We start from the raw sequence: 19,019 nt of genomic DNA on the forward strand, positions 1-19,019 counted from the left end.
AGTCACTGACTCTCAGCCCAACCTACCTCACAGGGTGGTTGTTGTGAGGATAAAATGGAGAGGAGGGGGATTATATACACCGCCTTGGTTCCTTAAGGAGGAAAAAAAGCGGGATATAAATGTAATAAATAAATACATAAATAAATAAAATAAGGTAAGACTTGGGGGCAGAGGCCCAGAGGCTCAGCAGAATGAGCAGGAAGTTCTCTGAAATCTGTTTCCTCTAAAATGTTTTAATTGTTTTAATTATGGAGTTTTATTCTTTTATCTTGTTTTTAGCCACTCCAAAATCTTTGATGTGGGGCAGTATATAAATATTGTGAGTAAGTAAATAAGTAAGTAAGTAAATAAATAAATTGGAAGTCCCCCAAACACAGCAAGGCTGGCTTCCCATATTTTAAAGTAAGTGAAGTCCTACGCATTGCCATTCAAAGAAAGGAGGGGGCATAATACCATTAACTCCAGAGTCTATAATTCCCACACCACCCCAGTGTTTCTCCCTCCTCCCCTCCAACTCAGTCCTGAGGACATCAGGCAAAAGGTCGATCTAATCCAGCATCCTGTTTCCGACAGTAGCCGGCCAGATGTTTTCCGGAAACCCACAAGCAGGGCGGGAAGGTGAGGGCCTGCCTTCCCCTGGTGTTGCCCCTGCAGCAGGTGGTATATTCAGGGGTCTATGGCCTCTGAACAGGGGGAGGCTCCATTCAGCAATTGCGGCTTAGTCAGTCGCTGTAACAGGAGAACGGGTGGAAGAACACTTGATGGCAGAGGAGTGTGACGGAATGATGGCTGGAGTTAGAGAGAGTGACAGGCGGAGACAGTCAGTTGGGAAAGTTGGTTACCAGACGGAGTTGAAGTCAAGAGGAGTTAGGGCAGAGGTGCAGAACCTCAGACCTGTGGGCCAAATGTGGCCCACCTGGGCTAACAACCTGACCCTCTAACATTCCCAGATGGTCACGCACCCTTCCTCTGGCTTCCCCCCTCCCCCTCACGACTGCCAATCATTCAGTGGTTTACCACCTTTTGCATGATTTTTCCCCATTCAGAAAGGTTGAAATGCCTTTCCTAAGGCTTAGTTACTTAGGCAGGAAGAGCTTTACGCTAAAATAGGCTGGTATTTTCGGCCCTGCCCACCAGCCTGAGAGCATCTCCGAGATAGAAATTGGGCTCTCGGGCTGAAAGAGGTTCGATGCCCCTCCTGCCTGGCCTTACGGTGATTGCCTAATATTGTGGAGCCAAAGAAAACCTTCATTGGCTGTTAGGGGAATGGAGAGAAAGAAAGAGAGAGAGAGAGAGAGAGAGAGCATTGTAAAAGACAATGGTTAAGATAGTTGTTGAAGAGGGGAGTTCATTAGGTTAGAGCAGGAGTGGGCAACTTGTGGCCCTCCAGGTGTTTTGGCTGCCAGAGCTCTAGTCCACATAGCCAATGGTGAGGGCTGATGGGAGTTGTAGGCCAAAACATTTGGAGGGCCACTAGTTGCCTAGGTTATCAGAACCATTATTTGTTCTTCTGTCTGTATCAGATTAATATTTCTTTGGCTGTTATTCTCCACCAACAAATACACTGAGGGCGCAGTCCTATCCGGCTGCCCTCGGATGCAGACAGGCTCTCTGGGGAGCCACACAAGCAGTCTGTGGGGCCTGGATGGCAGCTAGAGCCGCCCGCTTCATTTTTCCTCTGAGGACCCAGTTGGAGTGAGAGGTCAGGTGGGGGGCTGCACCAGGGGCCCCGCCGGCTGCCCTCCCACTGCAGCGTGGCCAGAGAGGCGGCAGCGGGCCTTGGTGGCAGAGGAGCCCTGCATGATTTGCTGCCTCTCCTGTTCTGCCACCCGAGGTGGGGGATTCACCTCAGCCCTGAGTCTAACCCACACCAGAGTGCACGTCCCTTCCCAAAGTGTAGCCCTACAGGTGTGTGGCTGTTCTTCCCTACCATACCTGTCCATCCTGACAGGCACTGGCACTCGTACTGCCTCCCAGAGAGCCGCTGGCACGATCCTCCGTGTTGGCAGGGTGAAGGGAAGCAGGGATCTCCAACCACGCCCTGGCACTGATCCCCGGTGAAACCAGGAGGGCACATGCAAGTGTAGGCAGGAGGGCTTGGGGGATGAAGGATCTGGAGGGAGCAGGTACCCCCATTCTGGCAGCGCCCAGGGGTGCAGGGGTCCATAAACTGGCACAGGTCTCCCATGTAGCCAGCAAGGCACCTGCCAAGGCAAGAACAAAGAAGGAAAAGACAGAGGTGCTCTGGGTTAGTTGAAAGGCAGATCAGGGAATGCGGACTCAGCCAGTGCTGGATGGGGTTATGCTCCCCTGGAAGACTCAGGCTCGCAATTTGGGTGTATTCCTGGGCTCGAAACCTGGATACCCAGGTTTCATCGGTGGGCAGGAATGCATTTGCACAGGCGAGGCTAGTGCGCCAAATATGCCCATTCCCAGAGATGTCTGACCATTGTCACGCATGCCTTAGTTACATCCCGTTTGGACTACTGTAATGCGCACTGTGTGGGGCTGCCTTTGAAGACTGTTCAGAAACCTCAGCTGCTCTAGAGTGCTGGGGACAGGCTGTTGACAGGCCAGTTAGAGGGCATATGTGATTCTCTTGTTACAGCAGCTTCACGGGCTACCAGTCTGTTCCATGCAGAATTCAAAGTGCTGGTTACGACCGTTAAAGCCCTATACAGCTTGGGATTGGGCTATCTGAAAGACCGCCTTCTCCCATACGAGCCTGCCCACATCTTAAGACCTTTGGGAGGCCCTGCTCTTGGTCCTGCCACCTTCAGAGGCATGTTTGGGGTAACACAAGAGAGGGCCTTTTCGGTGGCTGCTCCCAGGCTGTGGAACTCTCTGCTAAGGGAAGCTTGGTTTGCTCCCTTTCTGCTGTTCTTCCACTGACAGGCAAAGACCTTTTTATTCAAGCAAGCCTTTGGCATGTAAGCAGGCCTGTTGAGTTGGATGCTGTTTTTATTCTATTATTGTTGTGTTTTTAATTGTGCTTTTAATGTATTTGTTTTATTATAGTTTTAATCTATATATATATATATATATATATATATGATTGTAAGCCACCTTGAGTGCCAAGGGTACAACTAAAATAAAGAATAAAATAAAATAAAGAAATGAAAGGATTACCTAATCCTCCCCCCCCCCCCCGGCCCGCACTTTATTTGAGCCTGGGCTATTATCTCAGGAGTTTTATCCAACATCAGGATTCAATTCTGGGGGTGCAGGGGAAGAGGAGGCATTAAATTAGAATTAGGAGAGTGCCTCTGAGCATGTGTAGAGAGCCCTTGCATGGTAGCCAGCATGCTGTAGCCATTTGAGAGTTGGAGAAGGTGGGGTGGGAGGAGACCCAGTTTCAAATCCTTCACAAAACTCATCAAGGCCAAACTGGATCCCATGGCTATCTCTCAGCCTAACCTACCTTGCAGGGCTGTTGCAATGATTAAAGGGGCGGGTGGGAAAACAATTCTTCACATCACCCTGAGCTCTTCAGGGAAGGGCAGGGCAGGGCAGGGCAGGGCAGGGCAGGGCAGGGCAGGATAAAATGGAAATAAATTCAGGCTGAGTCATTCTTTGCATGGTTCATTTCCGAAAGGAGAGTGCCTTCCTGGAAACAGCTTTAGTCAATTGTCCCCTTATGCCAGATCTTTTACTTACATTTTGATGCCATCATCCCTTGAAGGGACATAGCTCAGTGGTAGAGCCCTTGTTCTGCATGCAAAAGGTTTCAGGTTCAATCCCCAGGGTCTCCAGCTAGGTCTAGGAAAGACCCCTTCCTTGAACCTAGAAGAGCCACTGCCAGTCAGTGCTGACAATACCAGGCTAGATGGACCAAGGGTCTGACTCCTTCTAAGCCTGCTCCCTATCTTCCTATTTAAATTAGCCTTTTATTCAGAACCATGAGGACTAGGAGCTTACTTTACAGTTAGAGGAAAGACTATACCTCAGCAGTAGAGCACCTGCTTTGCATGCAGGAGGTCCCAGGTTCAAGTTCTGAAGAGCTGCTGACAGTGCAGACAATGCTGAACTAGTTGGACCAATAATTAAATTCAGAATAGAGCAGCGTCCTCTGTTCTGAAAGGAGCTTGGAGCAGCATACATGGTTTCTTTCCCCACACCCCTTCTCTGATGTCCACAATGACCTGGGCACCATGGTAATCCTGGGAGCTTCATGGATGAGCAGGGATTTGATTGCACGTCTCCCACTTAACCGCTACATTGCACTGAGATTGGCTCAGTGGTAACAGCTGTACAATGGACAGAAAATAATTCAGCCAGCACAGCTTTCCCCAGCTGGGAGGTGCAGTGATTTCATGTTGTTCATTTCATTTCTTACATTTGTATAACACCCAATAGCTGAAGCTCTCTGGGCAGTTTACAAAGATTGAAACCTTAAAAAAATCATTTACGAAGAAACATATAAACAGACAGTACACACAGAGACGCGTATATATTTATAACAATTTTAAACAATCAACAATAAAAAAGATCCAGGACCTGATTAAAACCTCATTGTACGCTGCTAAATGCCTGAGAGAAGCAGAAGTTCTTAACCTGGTGCTGAAAAGATAACAATGTTGGTGCCAGGGGGGCCTCGTCAGGGAGATAATTCCAGAATCAGAAGGCCACCACAGAGAAGGCCCTCTCCCTTGTTGCTGCCTTCCAAGCCTCCCTCGGAGGAGGCACCTAGAGGAGGGCCTTAGATGATGAACATAGGTTCATGCTGGGAGATACAGTGAGAGGAAGACTGTATCTATTGAATTCCCAGCTCAGTACCCCAGCCCCACCCTGCCACGTTCCTATATGATGGGTAGAGATTCACAGAGACACAGCGAGATACTGTCCTACACAGACATACAGCACAGGAGAATGCTGCACCTGTTGGTGTTCTGCCTCTCCTCCTTTAAAGGCATGGCAACCTTCCCTCCCTTGCCCCCCTCCTGCCCACACAAAAAAAGAAAAGGCTTCCAAGCCTTTTCGAGAAAGGAAACAGAAACATGCAATCTTACTGGCAGGTGAAAGTCCTGTTGGAGTGACTCAAACAGATTCCTCCATTCTTGCAGGAAGATCCGGTGCAGGAGAGACCTGGTAGGAAGGTGTATCAGTGCCATTAGGGTAGGACTCTGGGGCAGATGTCCAGGGCCCCACTCCACAGAATGAGCCGGGGGGCGGGGGGGCCCAGATACAGCAGAGCCAACTCGCCATATTTGAAGGAACTCACGCCTTACACATGATGACCAACTAAAGTGGGGATGAGGAACCTATGGCCCTCCAGAAGTTGTTGGACTGCAATGCCCATCAGCTCCAGCCAGCATAGCCAATGGTGAAGGATGATGGGAGTTGCAGTCCAACAACATCTGGAGGGCCACACATTCCCTACCTCTGGATCTAAAGACCACCCTTCTTAAAACCATTCCATCCAAAACCTAAATTACCTGAATGCACCATTGGATGGACCAAAGATATTACAGCAGATGGATCAAGCAGCAGGCTGAGCGCTCCTAAAGAACAGAGGAGGTGGGAACCCTGTTTTTGGGCTATACCACTTCAGACTGTAGGTGGGAGCTCAACAAGGTTGAATGTTGCTCCAAACGTATATATATATATGACAGATACATATGTCTTTATATAACTTTCTATATCTGTTAGTCATATATCTTTATATATGACTGACAACAGAACAATTTCAAAATATATTTAGAGCTAAACATTTTCGCTTCTGCTCTCATCTACCCCCACCCCACAAACACTCTATCTATCTATCTATCTATCTATCTATCTAATCCCTGCACACAGAAAACTTACATGACAGGCAGAAAGATTCACGCCTAGCCTTCCCCCCTGAGTTGTTGTTTTCTACATGCAGGGATTTGTTGTTGTTGTCAATGATGTGGTTGTCATTGTTGTATGGAGAAGCATTCAATCACATGAGCCCCTGGACCTGCAGTCCCAAAACAGGCTGGCCACCTCCTTTGCCATTTTGAGAGAACTCGCACCGAGGGCCAAAACAGACATTACTTTAAATCTGTGTCTAGCAGTTTTGTCTTTCCCACACCTGTAACCAAGGGGGGGGGGTAAGGGGGAGCTCGCCCCCCCTAAATTTTTCTCCCCCCCTTTTTACAAATAAATAATTAAAAACAGCTTACAGTTTTCTTTAAAAGGCCTGCAAGCCAGATGAACTTCCCCCCTACTTGTTTGGTACCCCCCAACTTTTAGGCTGACTCTGGGACTGTCTCTCCCCCCCCCATTTTTATTCTAGAATAGGTAGGTGCAGGGGGCCCAATCTGGCTCTTAAAAGCCCCCCCCCAATGCTAGGGCCACAATTTGGTTCAGAGGCCCCTGCTTCTACTTGAGAGTAAAAATTGCATGGGCTGGGGGAAAAGATGTAGCTGCTAAACACAGATTTAAAGTAATATCCCTTCTGTGGGAGGGAGCATATCTCAGTGGCAGCGCAACTTGATTTGTGTGCAGACATTCAGTCTATCATAACTGTAGTTCAAAGAGTTGGTAGTAGCAGAATGGGAAGGACTCCCCACAATTAACATTATGTACAAACGAACACATTGTTTATCGTGTCTTAACACCCACGAATGGTGATGCACACTCCTCTCTTCCACAGTTCCTTTGCCAACATTGCGGAATTCTCCATGACACATTTAAGTTTTCCATACTTTGCACATGGTTTACACACCCCTGTCCAGGGCACATACGCCATTTTGTCGCATTCCATGCATGCACATAAACTCACACACTGAAACAGTGACAGACTGTACCCAAGGTCCACATTGACTGCAAGGCAATTCATTGTGCATCTGGTTGCCAACTTTTCAAGCGGCACCTACAGCTGCGCCTTTAACGGTGGCTTGGTCTGGAGCAATCAGCAGGTGAGAGCATGGGTCTCCCTGCCAAGAGGATGAAGCTTTGCCTGCTCACTGCTGCTGCAGGTTGAGCCTGCTCTGAATGGCAAAGCTACCAAGGCCAGTTGAAAAGCTGGCAACCCTAACCAATCAAGGGTCTACCCCCACCCCAGAAGTTGAACTACTTTGACTTACCTCGAGTGAGCGGAATCAAAGCCAGCAGCAGCAAATGCTTCATCCTGAGTACAGATGCCCCCCTTCACCCTCCAGACTCCCCCCCCCCCCAACTTCTTGGATGTCAGAATCCAGGCATCCAAAGGAGGGTATTAAATCAAAGCCAAGCAATCGGACAGAACCAGATCAAGATGTCTCCCCACCCATTGAGCCCCCCAGATCTACAGACGGGTTGTATGACTCTGTGCAATGAATTTCTCCCCGTTTGTCCCCCCCACCCCTGCTTAAAGAACGAGGCACATCCTGCCGTCTCTGTATTCCATTGTCGAAGGCTTCCTGCCCCACACAATGCCTGGGAGGGGAAAGATTTCCTGTTACCCAGGGCACGCTTGTCAACATGCAAAACGGGTGGGGGATATTGGGGTGGGGTGGGGACAGAACCCAGGAGGGGGTACTGTGCATAGTGCACAGCACCAACTTGCCACTCAGCGCTGGACAAGCAGGCCTACAAGACTGCATCTCAGCATCAGGCCAGAAATACTCCCTTTGCGGACAAACCATGTGCCGTAACTAAACTGGCTGGTTTTGATGTGGGAGACCCGAGATCAAATCCTGACCATCCCTGGTTTAGCTCGCTGGGTTTTCTGCAGCGTCGTGTCACCTCCACTCAGGAAAGACATGTTGAAAATGGCATGTGGCCCGACTCCGAGCACCTAATCTTCCTACCACAGCTGCCTAGCCAACGGCTGAGCAGGGCGAAACACACAACGGCTGATTAAATTGCTTATTAGAGGCCTGCAGCCAAAGATTTGGCTGGCTATTTTCGGGACACGTTGTGAACATTTTCAGCTTTCCTCAGTTTCCTGTCTATTCTGGGAAAACTGTTCCCAGTTTTCCTCTCAGACTCCTCTGTCCAGGCTACTTGCTTTCCCCTCATTCTTGTGGGCCATTGCCCTCCTCCAGCCCTCAACCACCTGCAGGCTTCTCTGCTTTTCATGGTGTGCGGCCACCTCAGGCTCTTCTCTCCCTCCTTCCTCAGGCCCTCTGATTCTCCTGCCTTTCCTATATTAGGCCCATCTGCCAGGTTGCCCCTTTGAAAAATGCAAGTGGCTCATTCAATGGCAAGCAAAGACTGTCAAGAGTCAGGGCAGGTAAGCCAATGACAGCCAGAGACTCTTCTGCCTGGTTCACCTCTCTGTGACATTAGGGAAGCTCATCCAATCACTGCCAAAGGCTTCAGCACCACTAGGTGACTGCTTATGAATCACCCAAAACAGGAAACACATAATAAAAAAAGAGGACACCAATCTGCATTAAATTTGCATCTGCTAATTTATACACATAGATGCAAATGTAGAAATAATAATTATAATTTAAATAGAAATATGGTACATAGAATCATAGAATAGTAGGGTTGGAAGGGGCCTATCCCCTTCATGGATCACTGCCTTGTTGTGGCGAAGGGGCTTGCGTAACTCAGTGAAGCCATAAGCTATGCCGTGCAGGGCCACCCAAGACGGACAGGTCATGGCAGAGAGTTCTGACAAAATGTGGTCCACTGGAGAAGGAAATGGCAACCCACTCCAGTATTCTTGCCAAGAAAACCCCATGGAACGTATCACAAGGCTAAAAGAGATGACGCCGGAAGATGAGCCCCTCAGGTCGGAAGGTGTCCAATATGCTACTGGGGAAGAGCAGAGGGTATTTCAAAGTAGCGCCAGAAAGAGTGAAGCGGCTGGGCCAAACCCGAAAGGACACTCAGCTGTGGATGTGTCTGGCGGTGAAAAGAAAATCTGATGCTGTAAAGAACAATATTGTTTAGGAACCTGGAATGTCAGATCAATGAATCAAGGTAAGCTGGAGGTGGTCAAACATGAGATGGCAAGATTGAACATCGACATCTTGGGAATCAGCGAACTAAAATGGACAGGCATGGGCGAATTTAATTCAGGTGACCATCATATCTACTATTGTGGGCAAGAATCCCTTAGAAGAAATGGAGTAGCACTCATAGTCAACAAAAGGGTGGGAAAAGCAGTACTGGGGTACAATCTTAAAAATGATAGAATGATCTCAGTACGAATCCAAGGCAAACCATTCAACATCACAGTAATTCAAGTCTATGCCCCAACCACTGAGGCCGAAGAAGCTGAGGTTGATCGGTTCTATGAAGACCTACAACACCTTCTAGAACTAACACCAAAAAAAGATGTCCTCTTCATCATAGGGGATTGGAATGCTAAAGTAGGAAGTCAAGAAATCACTGGGATAACAGGCAGGCATGGCCTTGGTGTACAAAATGAAGCAGGACAAAAGCTAATAGAGTTTTGCCAAGAGAACATGCTGATCATAGCAAACACGCTTTTCCAACAGCACAAGAGGCGACTCTACACATGGACATCACCAGATGGTCAATATCGAAATCAGATTGATTATGTCCTTTGCAGCCAAAGATGGAGAATCTCCATACAGTCAGTAAAAACAAGACCTGGAGCTGACTGTGGCTCAGATCATGAGCTGCTTCTTGCAAAATTTCGGCTTAAATTGAAGAACGTAGGGAAAACCACTAAACCTTTCAGGTATGACCTAAATCATATCCCTTATGAATATACAGTGGAGGTGAGGAATAGATTTCAGGGATTAGACCTGATAGACAGAGTGCCTGAGGAACTATGGATGGAGGTCCGTAACATTGTTCAGGAGGCAGCAACTCAATCCGTCCCAAAGAAAAAGAAATGCAAGAAAGCCAAGTGGCTGTCTGATGAGGCTTTACAAGTAGCTCACGAAAGAAGGGAAACGAAAAGCAAGGGAGAAAGGGGAAGATATACCCAACTGAATGCAGAGTTCCAGAGAATAGCAAGGAGAGACAAGAAGGCCTTCTTAAATGAACAATGCAAAGAAATCGAGGAAAACAACAGAATGGGAAAGACTAGAGATCTCTTCAAGAAAATTGGAGATCTCAAGGGAACGTTTTGTGCAAAGACGGGCATGATAAAGGACAAAGAAGGCAGGGACCTAACAGAAGCAGATGAGATTAAGAAGAGGTGGCAAGAATACACAGAAGAACTATACAGGAAAGATCTGAATGTCCCTGATAGCCATGATAGTGCGGTCACTGAACTTGAGCCGGACATCCTAGAGAGTGAAGTCAAGTGGGCCTTAGGAAGCATTAGTAACAACAAGGCTAGCGGAGATGACAGTATTCCAGCCGAGCTATTTAAAATCCTAAAAGATGATGCTGTTAAAGTGCTGCATTCAATATGCCAACAAATCTGGAACACTCAACAGTGGCCACAAGACTGGAAAAGGTCAGTTTACATTCCAACTCCAAAGAAGGGCAACGCCAAAGAGTGTTCAAACTACCGCACAATTGCGCTCATTTCACATGCCAGCAAGGTGATGCTCAAAATCCTACAAGCTAGGCTTCAGCAGTATGCGAACCGAGAACTACCGGAAGTACAAGCTGGGTTTCGAAGAGGCAGAGGAACTAGAGATCAAATCGCCAACATTCGCTGCATCATGGAGAAAGCAAGAGAATTCCAGAAAAACGTCTATTTCTGCTTCATTGACTACGCTAAAGCCTTTGTGTGGATCACAACAAACTGTGGCAAATTCTTAAAGTGATGGGAGTACCAGACCACCTAACCTGTCTCCTGAGAAACCTGTACGAGGGTCAAGAAGCAACAGTAAGAACCAGAGATAGAACAACCGATTGGTTCAAAATTGGGAAAGGAGTACGACAAGGCTGCATATTGTCACCCTGCTTATTTAACTTATATGCAGAGTACATCATGAGAAATGCCGGGTTGGATGAATCAGAGGTCGGAATTAAGATTGCCGGGAGAATTATCAACAACCTCCGATATGCAGACGATACCACCCTAATGGCAGAAAGCGAAGAGGATCTCAAGAGCCTCTTGTTGAGGGTGAAAGAGGAGAGTGCAAAAGCTGGTTTGAAACTCAACATTAAAAAAACTAAGATCATGTCATCTGGCCCTATCACTTCCTGGCATATAGAAGGGGAAGAAATGGAAACAGTGACAGATTTTACTTTCTTGGGTTCCAAGATCACCACAGACGGTGACTGTAGCCATGAAATTAAAAGACGCTTGCTCCTTGGGAGGAAAGCTATGGCAAACCTAGACATCATAGTAAGAAGCAGAGACATCACCTTGCCGACAAAGGTCCGTCTAATCAAAGCTATGGTTTTCCCAGTAGTAATGTATGGCTGTGAGAGCTGGACTATAAGGAAGGCTGAGCGCCGAAGAATTGATGCTTTCGAACTGTGGTGCTGGAGAAGACTCTTACGAGTGCCCTGGACTGCAAGGAGGTCAAATCAGTCCATCCTAAAGGAAATCAACCCTGAGTGCTCATTGGAAGGACAGATACTGAAGCTGAAGCTCCAATATTTTGGCCACCTAATGCGAAGAGAAAACTCCCTGGAAAAGACCCTGATGCTGGGAAAGACTGAAGGCAAAAGGAGAAGGGGACGGCAGAGGATGAGATGGCTAGATAGCATCACGGATGCAATGAATATGAACTTGAGCACGCTCCGGGAGAGAGCGCAGGACAGGAAGGCCTGGCGTGCTATGGTCCATGGGGTCACGAAGAGTCGGACACGACTGAACGACTGAACAACAACAACAAGGGGCCTATATGACCATTGACTCCAACCCCCTGCTCAATGCAGGAGTCCAAGTCAGAGCATCCCTGACAGATGGCTGTCCAGCCTCATCTTGAATGCCTCCAGTGTGGGAGAGCCCACCACCTCCCTAGGGAATGGGTTCCATTGTCGTATTGCTCTAACAGTCAGGAAGGTTTTCCTGATGTTCAGCCGGAATCTGGCTTCCTGTGACTTGAGCCCGTTATTCTGTGTCTTGCACTGTGGGATGATGGAGAAGAGATCCTGTCCTTCCTCTCTGTGACAACCTTTCAAGTACTTGAAGAGCGCTATCATATCTCCCCTCAGTCTTCTCTTCTCAAGGCTAAACATGCCCAGTTCTTTCAGTCTCTCTTCGTAGGGCTTTGTTTCCAGTCCCCTGATCATCTTCGTTGCCCTCCATCTCACCCTAGTGTGGAAGACTGTAAGCAGGTTACCTGTGTGCCTTCCTCAGTCTGCTGTCCAGGTGCTAACTTTTTATCCATGGCTTCAAGGCTCATGATTTGCCTTCCGGTGGTTCTTTATCTTTAAACTTGGATGGGCAGCCCTTCAAATAAAGGACGCCTTCAAACAGAGGACAGTCCTCTGGCAGCCGTATCCAATGTTAGTCCTACGTAGAGTAGACCCATTGAAATGAACGGGTCTTAAATTAGATGTGACTAACTTAAGTCTAATTCATTTCACTGATTCTACTCTATGTAGGACTAATAGTGGATACTACCCACAGCAACCCTACCACATTCCCTAATGATTTATAGCAGGGAGGGTGAACCTCAGCTCATGTGGCCTCCCCATCCAGCCCACCGAGGCCCAGATAGAGACCCCCCTCCCTCAATCCCACCACCCTCAGAGAAAGGTGCTTCATTTTCTCACTGTGCATGGAGAAAGCAATGTGCAGCTGAATAACTGAGTCCACAGAGGGAAGGTTTGGAAAAACAAACTTTATTTGCTTATAAAAGGTGCACAAAATGTTGAAGAGAACTTTCAGGGGCAAGAAGCCCTGTCTAAGAAGCAAAGGCCTGTGGCTCCACCTGGATGTTAGGCAGCACTCCCCACCCTTGGGACCCCTGTTTGCACCCAGAGCTCACTGTATCATCCAGGGCAGTTAATTATTTCTGCACCTTGAATGACCCCTGCAATTATAACTTTAATAATCTGACAATAAATTAACTCTTAGGAGCACCCAGTGCCAACCAGCTCCAGGTTTTGGAGGGCCCTTGGGCAAGACACCCTCAATGGGCCCCCTCCCTCAGTGACTTGACCTTCTCACCGCCATTGTCACCAGCTGTGATTGCTCCTCCTCCTCTTTTCTCTCTCTCTCTCTCACTGGCCATCACTATTCCAACAGAAAGGCCCTGCTCTCCTTGGGTTCTGGCCCCTACCCATTGCACTCATGTGCCCCTCAGGAACATGCAATTTGACTCAGGAACAGGCAATTTGAATTTCAGGGTCCCCATCTTCAAGTAGGGAAGGAGGAGGAATTTGGTTTGCATTTTAATGCAAACATTCCTCATTTCGCCATTTTGAACCAGCATGTGAAGCACAGCTCAGTTATCCTTGGAAATTTGCACTTCTCTGAAATTTGTACTGATGTTCTCTAATCCAAAAAAAGCATATATTTGGGAAAAGTGCATATATTAATGAAAATAATATTTAAAATGCATATTAGAAAACTGCTTGCAAAAAAATGTGTGTATTAGGTGAAATTGTGTACAAAAATGCATGTCACAAGAGAAATGCACAGAAAAATATGTATAGATGTTCCTGCAAACTTAAAAAAAAAAATCTCAAAGTTCAGAACAAACTTAGGACTGGACAATGAGAAACAGAGAGCTTTTGTACACGAGGCATTTCTTGTGCTCCTGTCATTCCTTACTCACAATTGTTTATGGCTTCTTTAGATGTTGTGATCCTCCAGTTTCACGTCTGTTTTTTTAAGGGCACTTTCCCAGGTTTTTTTAGAGCAAGCAAAATGGAGTTTTATTTGTGAAAGCATAAGAAAACCTATTTTCCTACTTGTGTAATTGCAATATTCTATTATAGCACAGTTCTTAAATTCTTAAAGTGATGGGAGTACCAGACCACCTTACCTGTCTCCTGAGAAACCTGTACAAGGGTCAAGAAGCAACAGTAAGAACCAGACATGGAACAACCGATTGGTTCAAAATTGGGAAAGGAGTACGACAAGGCTGCATATTGTCACCCTGCTTATTTAACTTATATGCAGAGTACATCATGAGAAATGCCGGGTTGGATGAATCAGAGGTCGGAATTAAGATTGCCGGGAGAATTATCAACAACCTCCGATATGCAGACGATACCACCCTAATGGCAGAAAGCGAAGAGGATCTCAAGAGCCTCTTGTTGAGGGTGAAAGAGGAGAGTGCAAAAGCTGGTTTGAAACTCAACATTAAAAAAACGAAGATCATGGCATCTGGCCCCATCACTTCCTGGCATATAGAAGGGGAAGAAATGGAAGCAGTGACAGATTTTACTTTCTTGGGTTCCAAGATCACCGCAGACGGTGACTGTAGCCATGAAATTAAAAGACGCTTGCTCCTTGGGAGGAAAGCTATGGCCAACCTAGACAGCATAGTAAGAAGCAGAGACATCACCTTGCCGACAAAGGTCCGTCTAATCAAAGCTATGGTTTTCCCAGTAGTAATGTATGGCTGTGAGAGCTGGACTATAAGGAAGGCTGAGCGCCGAAGAATTGATGCTTTCGAACTGTGGTGCTGGAGAAGACTCTTACGAGTGCCCTGGACTGCAAGGAGGTCAAATCAGTCCATCCTAAAGGAAATCAACCCTGAGTGCTCATTGGAAGGACAGATACTGAAGCTGAAGCTCCAATATTTTGGCCACCTAATGCGAAGAGAAAACTCCCTGGAAAAGACCCTGATGCTGGGAAAGACTGAAGGCAAAAGGAGAAGGGGACGGCAGAGGATGAGATGGCTAGATAGCATCACGGATGCAATGAATATGAACTTGAGCACGCTCCGGGAGAGAGTGCAGGACAGGAAGGCCTGGCGTGCTATGGTCCATGGGGTCACGAAGAGTTGGACACGACTGAACAACAACAACAACAATTATAGCACAGTGCCACCTAGAGGTTACATAGCGGAAAAGCAGGAAAGGAAAAATTGTAGATTTCGGATCTCAATTCTGCTACGAAACCGAAAGTAGATACAGAAGATTAACAGTCTCATGTAGAAAAGCTCTGAGAGCAACTGAAATTGACAGGTTCATCCAGTCCTACCCATAAGCATATATACAATTGAAAGGACCACATATATTACTTCCCTGTTTACTGCTGCCTTTACTTCACTTCCCTCCCCTTTCCTTTTGTCAAATTTTAGATTGTAAGTTCCTTGGGGCAGCTTGTACTCCTCTCTTGCACTCCATAAAGTGCCATGTGCATACTGATGGCGCTATGGAAACACTAAATACGGATCAGAAAATAATACAACACACTGAAAAAAAAGAAAAAGTATTGTGAACTGAATCCAAGATGAAACTAGCACGTATCTATTTGTTCCAGAATAACTGGGCAGCCTTCAGTAATGATGCCAGACAAAGGTTTACATCTCCACAAGCCTCCTGTCCTCAGAGGTTTGGATGTACGGCAAGACATTTCTGCAAAATATATAAAGCTGCCTTGAGGCAGGGTACAAATCAAATAAATACATAAATAGATAGCAGTCCCTGTTCTAGAGTCGGGTGCTCACAGGGCTAGGTTTGGGGTAAAAAAGGGAAGTGTGGAGAAATTTATTTATTTCATTTCTATCCCACCTTTTTTCCACTTGCAGGGAACCCAGGGTGGCTTACATTATCCTCCTCCTCTCCATTTTAATCTTAACAGCAACAACCCTGTGAGGTAGCCTAGGCTGAGAGTCTGCGACAGGCCCAAAGTCACCCAACAAGCTTCCATGGCCTAGTGGGGACTGCAACCCAGATCTCCCAGCTCCCAGTCCATCACTCTCACCACTACACCACACTGGCTCTCAACCGTGAAATCCTTTTCTCCCAGACCAGCACCCAAAATTTCCACAGAAAAGCCACGTACCCTGTCAGTTTGTAACTGTGAGGGTCTACCGCTGCCATACTTCCTGTATTTACAACTCCTCTCTAAAATTACAGGCCCTGGAATTATTTGCTGCTGTGCGTGTGCAAGATTTGCATCAGCTCTGCATCATGAGTTTGACCCAGGTTTTATAGCCTTACTGCAGTCCTCTCCCCACTTACCTGGGAGTGTCCCATTGAACTCAATGGGGTTTACTTCTGAGTAGACATGTATAGGATTCCACTGTTAATGTTTATTTTATTTTATTTATTATTGCATTTCTATCCCGCCTTCCCCTCTTGCAAGTTTGTGTTCACAATTAATGTGTGTGTGCCTTCCTATTACTACAAAACCTATGGTGCAGTATGTCTGTTTAGACAGCAACTATTTGCACACTTGCAGCAGATGGGACAGAAAGAATCCAGATTTGACTACGACTTTGCAACTCCAGAACACAACTTTGCATGAGGGTGACCTCAGTCTTCAAACCTGTTTAGGGAGAATTCAGGGAATGGCCCTAGCTGCAACAGCAGGGGTGGCCCAAGATATTTTGCTGCCTGTGGCAAAGGACAACATGGCACCCCCTCTCTGTTCCACATATAGATGATGACCGGACTGGCAGCTGAACTTTATATGAACAGCGGCAGCAGGATATGTCCTCACCTGAGGCCAGCAGGCTAATTTAAGAGGTGCAGGACAGGCTATGTGGCACACACGGCTCTATCCACCAAGCGAAAGAGGTTGGACAGCTCAGGAAGAATGGCTAGGGGGCTGCCACTGTTGCCCCCCCCCCCCAGTATTTGACACCTGAGGAGGCTGCAGCACTCTGCTTATTGGTAGGGGCAGCCCTGTGTAACAGTTACTCCAGCTGCTCTTTGATACACCCTTCCTCCCAACATTGTTTTCTTAACTTTTAAGACACAGGTGCTTGTCTGCATTGCCATCCTTGCGGCTTTGGACTTCCTAGCCTCGTCTGACCCTGCACAGCTGAAGCTTTTTCCCACAACACATCCCGGCCCCACCACAAGATCTCTTCCAAAGCTCATCCTGTTTATTTAAGTCTTGAGTTTATCTTAGAAGCACGGAGCTGGAAGAAACCCAATCTGAAGCTGAGACAGGATATCCCCAGACCAGACAACCCTCAACAGCAGTGCCAGCTCCAGGTTGTTTTAGGGCCTTGGCACCCTGCTCCCTCAGTGAGTCGACCTTCTCCCCGCCATGGTCACCAGCCTGCTCCTCTTCCACTTTCTCATCATTGCTCCTGCTTGCTGGCTTGACAGGCTGGGAGCCAATGAGGAACTCTCTCACCCGCTTAATAAGAAATTTCACCTAAAATGGAACATGCATTAAATCTGGGGTGGAACTCTAAGAAGGCTTGACACAATGGGCCGTGCTTTTGTGAGAGCATTATTCCAGAAAGTACTTGATTATTTATTGTACAAATGTCTATACCTCACCTTCATCACCAAGGATCCCAGTATGGTGTACATAAAACTATAAAAATGAAATAACATAACAGCAATAAAAACTTTAAATAACACAGGATGTGTACAAATCCTAAACCAGTAACAACCAACCAACAAAAATAAATCCAAAATCCATTTAGACTGAAATCAATTTACTATTTTAAAACCGTCTTGTCTTTGGGCATTTCGCATTCTTTTCCTGCTTCTCTTGCTTCCCTTGGCTTTTTCTGTTCCACCAGTTCCCACCGACTCTCCCCACTCATCAACATTATTAAAAAATAGAGCGTAACTCCCCTTCCGAAAACCACTTGGATGTTGTCATTTTTAATGACAAAGTTGTTCCTTGCTTCTTTGATACATTTTGCAGCTGGTTCCCCAAACTGGTTCCTTGACTGCCATCTGCTGGAGAGTTTAGTTGGCTCCTTCTTTTTTTGCAAAGGCCTCTTCAACTCACCTCTTCTGGAGCCATTCAAAAGCAAAAGTAGCCCCATGCTTAGGTAACAAAGCGGGTGCCTTCCCTATCAACATCCCCATTTCCCTTCTCAAACGTCTCAATTGTTCTAGAACAGGGGAGTACAACCTGTGACCCTCCCCAGGGTCTTTACTGCACCCCACCACCATTAAATTCCCCTCCCGTTGCCAACTCCCCTCCCCTCCACAACCTCCCCTAGAGATCCTCATAGAGATTGCTCTTTTCCCCCATCGCTGCTAGTGGCGAGGAAAGAACTATGTATCAGGATATCTGGTGTGTATATGCACATATATGCAGGTGTGCGTGTGCATTCAGCCTCCGAGCCAGCAGCCCTTGGGTCCCAAAAGGTTGCACACCTGTTCTAGAACGCCAGAATTCAAACCTGTTCAAACATTCCAGAATAATAGCCCGGAGAAACCACACCAGTCCCATGCAGTGAGGAAGTCAAAGGGACACACCACATCATAAACGATTTCCACATAGGGAAATGTGAAGTGTAAGCCAGAACCCCCAAAGAAATGATGCGCATAGGAACATGTGAAGTTGGCCCAAGGTCCTGGTCGACAGCTGTGATCCAGCTGGGCTCATCCTATGTTCTTAGTGTACATTTCACTGTATTTACGCTCACTGGCTCTGCTGCCAGTGCACATTTGAACGGAAATGGATTGTCCTCCGTCTGATTACTATTTATATACAAGTGGGACCCACCACAAAATGTTGCAGCGTGGAACAAGCCCTTTGGGGGCCCAGGAGTGGCGTCGTTTCTGCAGTGGAGGCTGGGGGCTCCAATATCAGTGGAGCAGTGAATCCGCTCCAGGTTTCAGTCAGAACTCTAAAACAGCTATCCAAGGCACTCCTTTAGAGTTCTGACTGAAACCCGGAGAGGATGCACTGCTCCACGGACATCAGAGCCACCAGCCTCCATTGCGTTTTTGGCTTCATAAGGATCCGTGGTCCGACAATGAGCTTGCTGTTAGTATACAGGATTTAAAGCGGGGTGTTGAACCTCAATTCTGCAGGCCAAATCTGGCTCAGCTGGGGGGCCAACCCCATCCTTCCAGGATTATCCAGATGACCACAAACACTTCCCGCGGCCCCCCAACCACCCCCCATCTGCTGTGCAGTTTTTCCTCTATTCTAAACAGTTGAAACTCCTCTCCTAAGGCTTAGCAACTGGCACGTCAGAACTTTTAAGGTAAAATATGATGGTCTGTTTCGTATTTTGGCCCTGCCTGCTTTGCTTGTAAACCCACCCCTTTTTGCCTTTGGCCCCGCCCACCACTAGTATGCAGCCACCCGAAACCGAATTCCGCCCTCACACTGAAAGAGA

The 19,019-nt window shown here is 47.1% G+C and overlaps 1 protein-coding gene across 1 annotated transcript in view; it reads right to left on the reverse strand.

Annotated features, from left to right (window-relative positions):
* Nucleotides 1–19,019, reverse strand: part of NOTCH4 (notch receptor 4) — an 83,605-nt gene that overhangs the window by 46,829 nt on the left and 17,757 nt on the right. Inside the window, exons 6-7 of the mRNA XM_084830639.1 lie at nt 5,010–5,085; nt 1,936–2,204 (exon numbers count right to left, since the gene is read on the reverse strand). Coding sequence (XP_084686765.1) covers nt 1,936–2,204; nt 5,010–5,085 — 345 coding nt within the window. The remainder of the gene's footprint in view (nt 1–1,935; nt 2,205–5,009; nt 5,086–19,019) is intronic.

Source organism: Heloderma suspectum, chromosome 2 (genome assembly GCF_057233095.1).
Source record: "Heloderma suspectum isolate Gila_16-S chromosome 2, 16-S_ref, whole genome shotgun sequence".
Classification (NCBI taxonomy): Eukaryota; Metazoa; Chordata; class Lepidosauria; order Squamata; family Helodermatidae; genus Heloderma; species Heloderma suspectum.